Source organism: Solea senegalensis, linkage group LG12 (assembly GCF_019176455.1).
Source record: "Solea senegalensis isolate Sse05_10M linkage group LG12, IFAPA_SoseM_1, whole genome shotgun sequence".
Classification (NCBI taxonomy): domain Eukaryota; kingdom Metazoa; phylum Chordata; class Actinopteri; order Pleuronectiformes; family Soleidae; genus Solea; species Solea senegalensis.
Genome location: NC_058032.1, coordinates 21412039 through 21427048, shown reverse-complemented (window position 1 = coordinate 21427048; position 15010 = coordinate 21412039). Strand labels below are relative to the sequence as shown.

The window sequence follows — 15010 nt, the reverse complement described above, 5'->3', positions numbered from 1 at the left end:
GATATATGATAATGCAGTGCTGGGAGAGTGGATGCATGACTGTGGCATGTGTGACACGTGTCATGCCACCAGATTTGTGTGTGTGTGCGTAGTTCCCCCCTACCTGCCATTGCTGATCTGCCGAGGTGAATGACGGAGATGATCCGATAGTTCAGGCCTGTCAGGTGAACGTGATCGACTACCATGCCCGTGGGATCGATTGGAATGATCTGATGTCAGTGAATGTATTTCTGAAATGTCTGTGGAATATACGATTAAAAACGTGTTATCATTTAATCAATACCATAAATCAGAGTGTGGTCAAAATTACAAAATAAATAAAGAAAATAAAGTCACAGCTTTAGCAATCCGATTCAACACGGCACTGCTGCGTGTGTTGCCGTCTCACCGTCTCTGTCAGAATTATTAGCTGATGGGACACTGTCGTCCATATCGGGAATGTTGAGCAGCGTGGCGCGCTCGTCTCTCTGCACCACCATCTTCAGCTTGCCCTTTGACCTCTCGATCAGCTTCTTGGCGTCGACCAGTGACAGGTTCTCTGTGACTGTGCCATTGATCTGTCAGGGAGCAGAGGAGATTGTCAGCTAAAACGTCTGAGTCAACAAATTATCATCACTGCAGGATTTTGAAGCACACACACTGTGCTTTTGAATATGACTGGATCATCACGAGGCAAAGAGGAATTATAAACGGTAAAAGTTTTATTTCACATTAACCATTCATGTAGAAAATGAAAAGACGTAAGAGACTGTGAATAAACTTTACAAGTGCCATGCTATTAACACATGGATCTTTATTCTATCTTTATTCAAGTATTCATTGTACACATGAAAAAGGTCCCCACACAGTGAGTGAATATAAATTCAGAGAAACAATGGAATGTGTGGTATGCCTGTTAGTGAGGGTGAATACTAATGATCTGTGACCTCACTCTGAGCCACTTCCAGCAGCTTACACGTGACCACAGCAGACCAGTGAATGCTGTCAGTAAAAATAATGACTCACACTTCTTATTTCACTCCTCCTTTCTTTATGGATTGTTTACGTCTCCAGTACTGTGATTTAATCGTCTTCTCTAATGCTTCTCTCTTACCTTGAGTACGACATCTCCCTCATGGATGTTTCCATCTCTGGCAGCAAGGCTCTCGGGGGAGATGTCCTTCACGAAGATGTGGCTGGCCAGTCGGAGTCCATACTCTGCTTTCAGCAAAAAAAAAAACAATTAAAAACAATAATGGGAGTATCGGTCTGACACTCAATTAAACTTTCTTTGTTTATTCCTGATCTTAAAAAGCAAAGAAAGTGTTTATCGCAGTATTCGCGTTTCGCACCTTCACTTTTGCGGGACTTGACGAGCGTGATCTTGGCAGGTTTGAGTGGCGCAGATGAGGCTTGTGATCGGCGATCGGAGCGCGGCGAGACGCTCCTCTCCCGCGAGGCACTGTGATCCCGCCTGCCGCTGCTGCTACGCTCGCGATCCTGGCGCCTGCCAGTGCCTGTGCCCCCGCTTGCGCCTCCATAGGCACTTTGGCCACCAGTGTGGGGATCATAGCCATCCTCCTCATCACTTTCATCTTCCTCGTGCTCTGACATTGTCTCTCTGTCTCCTGGCCGCGAGACGGGGATCTGTACTTTCCTTTTCCTACGAATAGTCTTGGGAAAAAAAGTATTTGACTTTGAAAAGATGGCCATTATTTCCTGACCCACGTGCACAAACAATACCATAAATAATGCAGAAACAATCCACAATAGAAGATTGAAACATAGAAGAGAAATTAAAAGTCAACTGAATGCCATAATCATCATGTGAAACATTAGAAGTCACTGCATATGAATTCCAACCTAAATAAGATGGGCACACTCTTTGTTGCACTTACAATCTTTGCATTCTTGCCACTCTTCCGGAGTTGCTGCACAGCGTAGGCATGCTCTACGTTATCCATAGACACAGCATTGACCATCACGACACGATCATTTTCTCTGAAAAGATGAAGTGATAAATTAATAATTCATATACCAATCTAGCTAATGCTGCATTGTTGGTGCCAAAACAGCAGAAAATGAAACCGGGACATTAAATTAAATAGCATCTCATTTTAACTCATTGTGTTGACAACATAACTTTGCCCATACAACACTTTTCTTAGGGCAAAAGATGAAACATTAACAACAACTCAATTATATGTTATTTTAGTTGTAATGCTTACTGTAAAAGTCCCTCTGCTGGACCTCCTTTCAACACGTCAGATATAACAATGGAGGTCTCTCCACTCTGGAAATGTGGGTTGTCTCGTCCACCTGAGATGGCAATGCCAAACCCAAATCCAGGAGCCTAAACACAAAAATACACAGTGAAACGTGTCCCGGTTTGCTGTAAATAAAAGTTAAAACTCTCTGCAGGCTGTGTAGTATTTAAAGATACTGAGCCATTTACTGAACAGAACAAGAAAACTATGAATTTGCAAGGTTTATTTTGCTCATTTTTCCGATAGGAGAGTTTAAGGTCTGCTTTGTTTTTGTCGATGCAAAACAAGCCGATGCCAAGGGAGCGAGCCGCGTGATGGAAATAGCTAATCTTACAACCACAACAACACAGGGAAGCTGGGAGACTGAGAACCACAAGCCACACTGGGCCGCTCCTTCAATAAAGCCACTACTAATTAGATTACAGCAAAGAGAGTCGTCTAGACAGGTGCTCGACACGGCACGGCAAAGCAGTGTACATTCAGAAATTCAGCATGCAGTAACATAACGACTAAAGTCATGCGTGTATTTATTATCTCACGGTATTGACTGTAACAGCGGGGACAGTGATTCTGATATCCAAGGATCTTAAAGAACTAATGACGTCTACCCCATGATAATTACATGTGACAATACACAGGACAAACAACTATCCTCACCCTCTTTTTTCCTGGAGTTGTGTTAAGGAGAAGAATATGCTGCTAAGAGGAAGGAAGTGAAATGAAGTAGTAAGGAAGTGAATGCTGATTTCTGTCTTCCTTAGCATTGTTTCCTGCCATCTGGGCTCACTGACTATTGTTTCATTACCACACATCCTGCTGCTACAGCTGGACCGCTCAATACAGAGGCAGAAGACAGATAGATGGGCAGGGGGACAGAGACAAATGGTGAAGGAAAATGTGTGTGTGTGTGGGGACACACACTCACAAGACATCCAACAGGATTAGGATGCCAGAGAGGGAACAGGACAAAAAAGGAAGAAAAGGAAAGAGTGGATTAAAGATGCATAAAAACTTACCCTGTGAAGGGTCACCGTGTGCTGTTCCCATATGACCGTTTCCTCCATCGCTGCACTCTGCAATGCAAGACACAGAAAGGATCAGTCGCCTGGTTTATAAGTTACATTAAAGCATCTTTTTGTACACTCCTGAAAATCTGGAATAAAGTGTTCAGAATCATGAATATTGTATGTGGGGCTGCAACGCTGGATCGATTCATTGATTAGTAATCGATAACTTTGTTATTCAACCACTTTATAATTGATTAATTGGACTGAGTTCTGTGATTGTTCAGATTTTTCAACGTGAATCATTTTTGGTTTCTTTGCTCCATCTTATAAAGAAATAATTAAAAACTGAAGAACTTTGGTTTGTGCACAAAACAAGACATTTGAAAACATCATTATTACAAGGTTTGGGAAACACTAATTAACATTTTTCAACATTTACTAACATTTTACAGACCAAAATTCATCAAGAGAATAACCGACAGGTGAATCAATTATGAAAAGAATCGTTAGTTGCAGCCCTGATTGTAAGAACACATCAAAAGGAAGGTTGTGCTTTTGCCTGAAACAACTTTATATCATATACAGTATATAATGCATCATTTACTGAGGTCACAAACGGCTCCATACTTGCGTTTAACTGCAAACATGTAGCTTTAGATAAGCATGGTGGCAGGGATATACAATCTGGTCTTTTGTTAGACTTGGGTCTAAAAAAAGGACCTCGGTGTGATACTGATATTGACAATGAGCGTACACATTCAGGGTTTCTCCAACAATCATTCAGCAGCGGTGCACAACAGCTGCTAGATGGAGCATCGCTGGTTATATTTCACACCATAACTACTCATAACTTGCACAAGCAAAGTACCAAAAGCTGCAAATTAAGACCAATCCCGCTTCTTTGAAATCACTGTTGTGGAAATGTTTTGCATCGTTTATACGTTGCATTTATATTATTAATATTTTTTTTAAATTTGACAATAAGGCCTCAGTGTGGTAAAATGCAAAGAAATGACAGACATTATATCAGTCATGACACTATGTAGACAATCAAAATGTAATGAGTTATAATGACATAAAACCAATGATCCTAGACTAAAGTAGACAAGTCTAAAAATGGCAGACCCAAAAAAGAGTGAGAATTGAACCGAATTGTGACCTTAAAATCGAAAATCTAATCGTATGAAGGATTTGGAGAATCTACAGTTTCTATTTTGACCACGCCACTCAATGTCCTTGTACATTCTGGATTTACTTAATTGCTTTCCTATCTTTGCAAAAGTAAAAACTAATTTCTGAATGATGCTTATGAAGGTGCCTCCGTGTATCACCCTTAAACTAATGAACCATTGTTGGCTCCCTCTGGCTTTCTAATGGATAGGTGTTATTGGCACAGGGCATGTGGATGATGCAGCAGTAACACACATATTTGTAACCAGTGAATAACAAGGAATTAAATCAGTGGCCGCATAAATCGGACTCTCAATTTGATTCACGACATGACCGACGTTAGTTTCATTTGACGGTTCCCTGGTCTAAAATCAAAATGTCCTTCTGTATCCTGTTCACTTTTAGCAGGAACAGTTTCTGCCAGGAACAGTTTAGTAGACAGAGAGACATCAGGAAAACAGACCGTGTTGCTTATTTGCATATGCATGACTAACTCCTGGAGTTGCAAAAGTGTACATGTGGAAAGACTATAAATGACAGCAACACGCGTAAACAGCCGGTAGAACCTGACGGGACTCCAGAGATTGAGTGAACATTCCAGTTTTAGGTCAGTCTGGGTTACTCGAGAGTGAGGTATTCATCTGTACTTTTCACCTGCCACACTGGATTTAAGCAGTGCATCGTTAGCTTAGCAGTACAGGTTCCTCTTGACTCAATGATGAACATCAATGTCTGTGACTCACCAAGAAGGCACAGGAAATACTAGAAAACTGAAAAGTATAAAAATGCGTTCATTTTTTGGTTTCAACCCTCAGACAGCTTCAGCCGCAGCTTTAATTGCATCTTTACGCTGCTTCCCTCCAGCTGATGAGGCAACGCTGCTGTCCCGTCTGCCCTGCCTGCAGCAAGTGATGGTACAGCTGTCTGCAGCAGAGTGCTGAGCACAGTCTAGTGTAGCGGCAGAGGGGGAAACCATAAACGCCATCACACATGGCAGGGTGCTTATTTAGTACACCTTCTATAATCAGCCTTCTGAAATAACACACCATGTCACCGGTCCACCCTATCATCGTGATATTCTCACTCCCTCAACCCTTAATCATCACCTAATCCCCCAAACCTTCTCACCCATCATCTTCAACACCATCGTGGTCATTACTGTCATCACCTTTGCTTTTCTAAATTTCAAACTGACAGGTTCACACTGCCGAGTTGATGAGTGTATAACAGGGACTGGTGTTTGTTAGCATGTCCAAAACACTTGCGAGGAAAAAGACACAAACGTACTGTACATAGATAGATATATAAAAAAAAGAAGATAGACACTGGATTTAGATCAGGTTTTCATAGCAGCAAGGTGCACAAGGAATTTATTTTTCCTGAATGTTAAAAGCAAAATACCAAACATTTGCTAGTTCTATCTTCTCAAATATCTGCTTTTATTTATCTTACATGATAAGAAATTGAATATATTTGTTTTTGTTTATTGGTGATATGGGCCTTTCTTCCTAAATCAGTTACAAAATTGATTTTCAGTTGCAGTCCTAAACATCCACATAGACGATCAGGGTTTCTTGAGACTTTAGCATTGTTCCCAAATCACATAAATCACAGTTGTCCAGAGTGTTAGGTAGCTTGCAGGGGGTTGGCTGTTCATGTAAATGTACTGTATGATATCTCTGCATGTGGTGCTGTAAACACTGCCCAACATTACATTCACTGAAAGTCTCCTAATGGGGGTTTGTGCTGCAGTCTTTCCGTCTCACTCTGCGCCGCATGACAATGAATCAGTTAGCCTTGAACCTCTTGAAAACACTGTTAACCCTTTGACCCTAATTTCCATGGTAGCTCTGTGTGGATGTTATTTATGTCCATAATTGGCGACTTAGGCTTGGGTGTCCCCCTTCTCTATCCCTCCTTCCACTGTCCCTGCTCGCTATCTGCCTGTACAGCTCCCACAGTAATGCCACCATTGTGTGGCGGGACCCTGACCCATTTAACTGTGGCTCCCCCTGACATTCCCAAACACATCCATTCCCTCCAAAGTGTTTTGTGATATATTCATCCATCCATTCATCCATTCATCCACCCAGCAGTCCGCGCAGACAGAAAAAAGGCTCCGCCATGAGAAACAACAATGTACTGGGGTCATGTGACCAGGCGGTCAGGCATGCAGGTGGCCTCGTCCTTGAACTGTGGCTTGCAGGGAGAGAGAAGGTTAAGAGGAGCAAGGCTGCGGCCTACTTATACAACCAGGGGTTTCCATAAAAGCTGCACATGTGCAGGATGTCTAGACATTAAAAACAATTCCAGCTGACTACATTCTAACTGTTTAAATTCACATCAGATTTAACCTTCAACCAGATTAAATATAGTAGTCATCAGACCTGTTGATATAACATAATACCAGTTGAGGAAACAGCCCCGCTTGAGGATATACATTATCTTATTATGTATAATTAAGAATAATAAATATAATAATGTATATTTAATGTTGTTATGTGTGAATAAACAGATTCTGAGAGCAGAGCAGAACAAATAAAGTTGTACATTTCCCCCTGGCCTAGTTAATATCAGGTATCAGTGGCTTACTCCTATTCAGAAACAAATGAATAATAAAATAACCAGCTCCACCAAGTCTGAAACTCCTACACGTACTATAAACAGCGCTCGGGAGGGTGTAGCACATGTGAGGTGTAAGAGCCATAGGGGTGGAGACGTGTTTGTTGCTGTAAGAGGAAACAGGTCAAGTATATGAGTCAGTTAGACAGGAGTTTTACAGATTAATTTACTATGCAGTGCAACAGAGGCTGTTCCAGTTATAGGAGTGGTTGAAGAGAAATCATATGGTTGCTCATAATACTTTGGATTTACTACAATATGAAATTATGAAGCAAAAAGCTGGAAAATGTGTATATGAGAGGTAAAATCTCCACCACTAGATAGTTTTGTTATTAATTCAAATGACCTGTTTCTATCTGAAAATTCAAAGCAGGTTTCAAACCACGTTACAAACGGGAAATAAATAATCCAGGTAATGTTGATGACAGATGCAAATTAAACCAAAGACCTTAGGTACACAGCTGCTTAGGTATTTTCTCCACTGGGACCGCAGCTCTGTTTCTCCGAGGAGATTATTATGGAAATTAAATCTGCAATGAATGTGAGGAGATGACTAAGTGAGAAAAGGACACAGCAACATGGGGGTAAAATGAGTATTTGGAAACTCTGGCCGGAGCAAAACCAACTGACCTAGTCCTGCCTGAGACTATTAGCTAAGATCCATTAGCAGAAACCATTTTGACTGTGAAATTCAACATCTAATATTATGTGATTTGACTGAGCGAGACCAGCATGGCCTAATTTTTCATAAAAGACAATCCCACATGGAGGAATTTTTATCCAAAAACAAATCTCACCAGCTGTAGCTCCATGTAACTCACTTATCTCGTGTATTTTCTTACAGGAACATTTAAGATCATGCAAAAGCAAAGATCCCACAACACACGGGGCCAAAACAAACATGAACACGAGTGTGTCCCATTTGTTTGGAGGAAAACTAATAAAAAAAATACAGGCGGCAACAAAGGATGAGGTTTATCTCTGAAGTCACAGAGTTGTGTGAAACAATGGTTCGCTTGATGTTGCACAAACTGACGGCAGCCGAGTGTATTTTATACATTCATATTAGTCAGACTTGAGCTCAGGCCAGCAAGGCCCAGGGCTGGGAAACAATGAGCACCAATCAAACCATACACATGTGGACTTGCCTGTGCGCACGCACACACATGCACACAACGCCACACACACAAACACAAATTCGCATGCACAAGCCATGATCTAACACTACAGGGCCTCTTTGTTCAGGCTACAGGGAGCCTGACTTGGCCCTGCCTGGCCCACCATAACACACAGTCCGGCACAAATGATAACAGCTCATTCAGGCTCTTCAAAGGCAGAGACTAATCCAGTTCTTTGGGGCAGACTGATGATCTGACTGGAAAAATTAGTTGCTGAAATGGACAATAATAACCTGCTGTAGACAGCTATGATAAATGGGGTCGGGTCAAGCATGCAAGTCTTCGACGCAAACCTCTCACTCTCCATATTCATCAGATTTTTCACTTCCTCACAGAGAATCGGTACAAACGGAGCACACACGCGGCCTTCAGTTTCAAAAATCTGTGGACAAAAGTCAGCTGACGTGCAGCACTGAACTTTGTTTGGAAAGCCAGAAGCTGAGACCTGCAGAGCACAAAGAAGCTGAGAATATTGAGTACACAAAAATAGTTAAAGGAATATTTAACCGATTTGCATTTAGCTTTGTATTACTAGAATAGGGGTAGTATTTTTTAAAAATTGTGATTCCCAACCTCAGTTTCCCTCGACTCGATAGCACAGAGATGTGCAGCCAAAGCACATCCCTCGTTACCTCTAATGTTGTTTCACTGGACAACCAAAACATTCAATAGGAAGATTCAGCTCATTCAGGATTAAGCTGCAAGAATACTCACTGGTATTAGAACATTACTTCAGCACTTTAATCACTTCATTTGCTCCCCATTCAATAGAGAATTCACTTTAAACACCTCATATTGGTTTTTAAAGCACTACATGGTTCAGCTCTTCAGTATATCTCTAAAATGCTAACTATTATGTTATGTGTATTATTGCATTGTGCATTTTTACTATAGTTATGTCTCATTGATATATGTATGTCAATTTCTACCACTATCATAGCTGTGCTTGAGTTTCTTCGTAATGAAATGCTCTCTATAAATAAAGGGACCTTGCCTAGTTTCTGCAATAAACTAAGTGACAGGTGACTGTGAGGTCATATTATGAGTCATAAGCTGAGAGGAGGTTAAGAAGCTCTTTATCGGAGTTTCACCAATGAAACTGTTGTCCAGTGGTCCATTACTCACCAACTCCCTTCATCCAGCTGCCCAGCGTTTGAACCACAGGAATGTTTCATGCAGTGGGAGTATCAGATGCAAAGACTATGAGGCACCTTTTTTGTAAAAAGCAGATAGCACATTTCTGCCTTTCCACGAAAAACAATTCATTATTCACATCACGTTATTCTGGGGTACAGGGAGAAGGCACTGAGCAATGGGCTGTGGCAGGAGTGAGTGTCTAGATGACGACAAGGGTGAGGGGGGAAAAAAAAACCTGACAAAGCTTTAGGTCACTGTGCCTGCTCGCCTCTGATAGCCCGAGACAGGATGTAAGCAAGAGCAGCCACAGCACCCACAGGAAAACACTCCACTTCCTGTTTGCAGGAAATAGCTTCAGCTTCCAGTGTAATCCCTGTGTTAACTTTTGAAAATTCCTCCTTGTATAGCTCACCTCATTTTGAAACCTAGAACCTAAGACATTACTCACAGGGGCTGTCATTTCTTCCAAAAAAAACCCAAACATATTTGAATTAATTTATAATGACCCATAATTCATTCTAATAAAGTCAATCCCCCTACATTACAGTTTTCATTGTCTTCACAAAACTTTTAATAATTGCTTCTTCATTAACAGTGCTGCTAGCATTGAGTACAGTAGGACAAAATAAACACTCCCTGACCAAAACATCACTGACAGGAGGAAGCTCTGAAAGCTTAAGATGTAATAATGTTGGTCAAGGCAAACAACGCAACTTAATTTCTGATATTATTTGACAGGAAAACAAGTCTGTCAACCTTATTGGGGTCGAGTGTGGCTCTCTTTTTATTTACAATATTACCAGTAGACAAAAAACATGTGCTCAGAGCCTACAGATGTCCCCGGCACAGGTTATTAGCAGGTATTCCGTGAAAACCGCGTCTCTCCTCCAAAGCAGACGTCACTTTAAGTGATGGCAGCCTGCATTTCCAGCACGTACATACATTTTAAACGTGAACTTTACATCCAACGTTCCAAATAAATAGTGACAGTCCTACTGAGAGAGTGCAGTAATTAAAAGACAAGGACAATGCTAAGAAGGTGATTTAGCTCCCTGTGTTTCTATTAATAAACACCAAGGTCAAAATGTTGCTACTAGCTGGTTCCAGTTCTTCTTAACTGCTATTAAGCACTTCTGTAGACTCACCACCGTGTACCAGCAGCTCTCCCCATCGCTGGGGCAATTGTGTCCATGGTAACAATATCTCCCCTCTTACTGGACCCAGAGGAAAGAGTGAGGCAGCAGTACACTCAACAAAACATAATTAGAGACACATGCTCTTTCTGGAGGGCAGACACTTGACTGTAAGTAGCCACATTATGCATGACGCCCATGATTCTCATGTCTGTGTGTCCTGCTGCCCAAAGACGGTATATTGTACAATAGTAGTAGAGTACAATACTTTTTTTTCTTGGTACCTGCTCTGGTGAGATGCCAAGCGAGCAGTTCTCACCAGAGCACGTACCAAGAATGTCGGGAAACACTTTCTGGAGAAGTTAATAAGAAGTTAACTAGTTTCCGAGTCTTCTTCGATATAAACATGATGCAAATTTGTAAATTATGTTCCCACTTTGAGGAAAACAGATGATTAAGTATGGCACATATATGAGTGGACCCCACTGTGACTGACTGCTGGCCTGGTTGCAGGTAACACTTCTGAACTTCAGCTTGCAAAACGCCTCTTGACACGTGGTCCCGCCCTGTCCTGTATAACAACAACAAACGTAACCATATAACTGCTGTCACGTCAGTGTTGAACAGATGGTAACATTTTTTAAAGGCAGAGGCTGGAAATGCACATGGGTGTGCAGATGAGGGCAAGGAGCCAATGGGCAGATGACGACACAATGATGATGCAGAGCCTCAGTCAGAACTGATGTGCTACTATGGAGCTGTGCTCATAGTATTTGCTTGAGTTAATTAGTTTCAAACAGCAGCTCTACTCTGTTACACGGCTCTACTTAAAAACCCCTGGAGTGTGACCACTCTGAGCACAACATACAGGATCCACACGCACACACAAATCATTGACTTACAACTATCTGACACAGACTCCTAGAATAGTGAGGGTAGGAATAAAATACAAAACCTATAATCCAGGCTTTTGGATTAAAATGTTAATCTGAGCTATGCTTCCATAGTCATCTGTAGTCTACCGCTGCTGTCTCATGAAAACAGATGGATGGATGGCAGTTTGGAGAGTTTCTCTTGCACTGTGTGTTGTTGTGTCATATGTGTCTGTACATTACTTAAATGAACCACATCAGGATGTCACTTACTTTAAAATATATTTTACTGGCTAAGGTGTGAAAACTAATAGACAACATCAAGGATATTCAGATTTCCTATGGTGTCAATACACAGAACAAGACATCTGAGAGCATCATCATGATTTTGAGACGTTGGAAACAAAGTTTGGGGCAGTGTCACTTTCAAGGTTTTAAGTTATTGCAGAGAGAAGTTGTAAATCCCAGATGAAAGCAATGGGGCTACATAGTTACTTTAGACCTATAGGAGTTACCATTATTTATTTATTCTTAAATTATTAATGTAAATGTAGACATTTAGTTTTCCCCTCCCTTTTTTAAAAATCTGAATTTGTATTTTGATCACTACCCCATTTTGGTCTTAACTCTGTGGATTCTGCTGCTCACAAACAGACAAAAAATCTGACCAAGGCACAACATCCTCAGCACAGGAAATGATGAAGGATGAAAAAATGCAGTAAAGACGGACGAGGTGATACAGTTAGTTACTGTGTACAGTTAGTTCTGTGAAGCACCTAATTACAGGGCTGACTGGTGATTATGCTTCTAAATAAATCACAACTCTCCAGGGGTGCCATACAGTTAACCGTTTGTTGACACTGTTACTTGTAGATATTTTTATATATATTTTTTTTAATCCATGTGCAAGCAAATGAATTAAATAAAGTACTTTAATGAACTGAAGTATTTTAGTGAAGCCCCTGGCTCAGGTGTGACTGCAGATTCATTTCACTCAACACAGTGTTGTGGACTAACTAACTGCTGTCCACTGAGCCAGATATGCAGCTTGGCTAGGCTAGCATCTAATGTGCAGCTTATCCAGCAGCAAAGTCAACCCAGCTCAAGCACAATAATTGCTCTCTGCCTAGAGGAGAGGCAGAGTGTGGAGGTCACAGAGGGGAGTGGTAACATCTGAGGCGATTCTGACTCTCTGTTTTTCCACAATCCTTCACATTGGTTTAGCTCAGGCTGTGGGTTTGTCACTAACTTTTAAGTTTTACAGGGACACGGCTCACTTTTGGCATTTTAGGGCCTCGTTGAAGGAGAGTGAAACATTGAAGGGCTTAAAAGTTGTTTTGCTATAAAGACAAGCTTTCTTTTTTTCCTGCTCTAGAGTGTGCAGTAAGCTCCCAACCTGATGCAAATGGTTAATAACATGAATATATCTCTGAATCAAATGAATCAAGTTTAATATCATTCAAATGGGATGACTGATTGACACAAAGTCATTCTCTCGCTCACTCTCAAGTCATTAAAATGCTGGATGAGCACAAACACAGGTGCCATGTTTTCCACAAAATAATTCAGTGGTAGCGGGGTGTACGCAACACTACTAAGCATTGGTGGAGTTAAACAGTCTGGTAAGCAGGATTTTCTTTTCCAGTGTTATTGATCACTGACTCCAGAATAACCTTCAGCATAATGTATATCAAGTGATCCGAGGGACAACAACGCTCCTACACAATGCATTATGGGAGGCTTTGACCAATCACAGAGAAGTTCAGAGAGACATAGAATGCTCCTATTGGCTGTTGCACTACAACTACAAGAGGAAAGACTCTTGTAGTTGTGTAGAAAAGTCAAATAGTCAGACAAACACAATAAACGCAAAACGGCAGAGTTGCATAGTAAATAAATGTGTGTCCATGCTCATCTGATCAGAGGTGGACAGAGAGTGTCAAAATGTTTTAATAATCTAAGTAATTCAACAACTGACTGTTTCTTCAGCTTTGAACACACCCTAGTGCATGAAAGAGAAGATTCTTCCACGACAGGGTTTAGGGTTTTCTCCAACTGCTTGTTTACAATGGACACAAGTAAACAGAATAAAAGACAGACAAGACAGATAAGAATATAAACATGCCAATCTGAAAACTGTGATCTGATACAGCCCATTGGGAAAAATTGATTCATCCTGAATGAGAGGGCTGGTATATCATCATCAACTTCCTGACGAGGAAGGAGGAAAATGAGACAGATAGCGGACAGCGAGGTGACAAAGTGAAGCTTCCTCTGCTTGTGGTTCTGGACAATTAGACTAGACACTGCACATGTCTCTACATTCTTCTACTCTCACTTTATACATATAACATATGTATAATTATATACATTTATTTATTATTATTGCCAGATTCTTGGCAATACAAAGCCCTGGTAGGGTCTAGCAGAAAACAAGTCTGGTTCTCTTCATGAACAGTATTCAAAATAATGATAAGACACATGCAACACAAGGCAAACACACTGCACACTGATCTACAGCAGAGCAAGAACATTAACTTGGACACATTGAATGATATTTTGAGTGCAAGTGTAGTTCATTCTAAAACTGGAACAACATTTGACTATGGCAGGTTGCCACTGTCTACATGACAAACACGTAGTGGGTTGATAGTATGGACTGCATACAGTGCAGGGAAGCACTGGCACATGGCTTTACACAAAGTAGGTTATATCAACATTCACTTTTTCAGTTCTTGTTTTTGGTACATTTTACCAGACAAAACATACACATGCACAGATAGAAAAAGACAAAAACACACACACACACCCACTACACTGGCTTTTGTTTTTGCCAAGGCGCTGAGAACGTTAACCAGATCCAGCACTGGAAACAAATGGATTCAGCCAATCACTGTGCACACAACTATCGGTATTCTCACCCTACCCCACCCATTTACACACACACACAGACTGCAGGAATGTGCAGATAAGTAGACAAGGTCGACAACGGTTTCCCTCACCTTCTCCTTGCCTTATGCTCTGGATCGTTCTGCCTCAACTTTCTTTTCTGTTACTATTTTGCCTCTTTATCCCAATCACTCTCTCTTTCTCTCTCTCCTTGGAACTAAGCACGAAATAAAAGGTCACATTTTAACATCACCACCAAATACACTTTGAAATAAATCAAGACTGAGTCAACTCTGTATCAAGTACTAAATTAAAGAGGATTAAAGGAGTAAGAACAATGTAAATTATTCTGTCACATAAAAAAATGTGTGAAAGCACATGATGAGACTTAATGCCCTGAGATTGTAGTTTGGAGCCATACAATTAAGATGATGCCTCTAGACGAGTAAACCGTAATCCTGAAGTTACAGCACCGACAGTTGACCTGACATCATCTTTAACATTAAACTTACGGCTAGTATCGTCAAACTTCTCAGTGTAACACGTGGACAGGTTGTTTGGAGACAAAAGTCAAGTAACAGAGTTCAAAGTGTTATAGGTGTGTCACAAAGTATCGAGAAACAAACGTGTTTGAGAGTTTGTAAATGATGGTTTTCACTTCACACTATGGCTGGGTTGACAGCAGCGAGACTCACTGTACCACATGGGTAAGCAGTCACAAAGAGACCCACAAGCACACGTTACACAAAGGAGTGA

At 41.1% G+C, this 15010-nt stretch overlaps 1 protein-coding gene across 10 annotated transcripts in view; it reads right to left on the bottom strand.

Moving 5' to 3' along the window:
• tjp1a (tight junction protein 1a) overlaps nt 1–15010 on the bottom strand; it is an 82060-nt gene that overhangs the window by 22923 nt on the left and 44127 nt on the right. For all 10 annotated transcript variants that reach the window (XM_044040409.1, XM_044040410.1, XM_044040408.1 and 7 more), the window contains exons 2-8: nt 3263–3319; nt 2208–2332; nt 1878–1980; nt 1332–1653; nt 1094–1197; nt 389–557; nt 104–239 (exon numbers count right to left, since the gene is read on the bottom strand). In XM_044040409.1, coding sequence (XP_043896344.1) covers nt 104–239; nt 389–557; nt 1094–1197; nt 1332–1653; nt 1878–1980; nt 2208–2332; nt 3263–3319 — 1016 coding nt within the window. The remainder of the gene's footprint in view (nt 1–103; nt 240–388; nt 558–1093; nt 1198–1331; nt 1654–1877; nt 1981–2207; nt 2333–3262; nt 3320–15010) is intronic.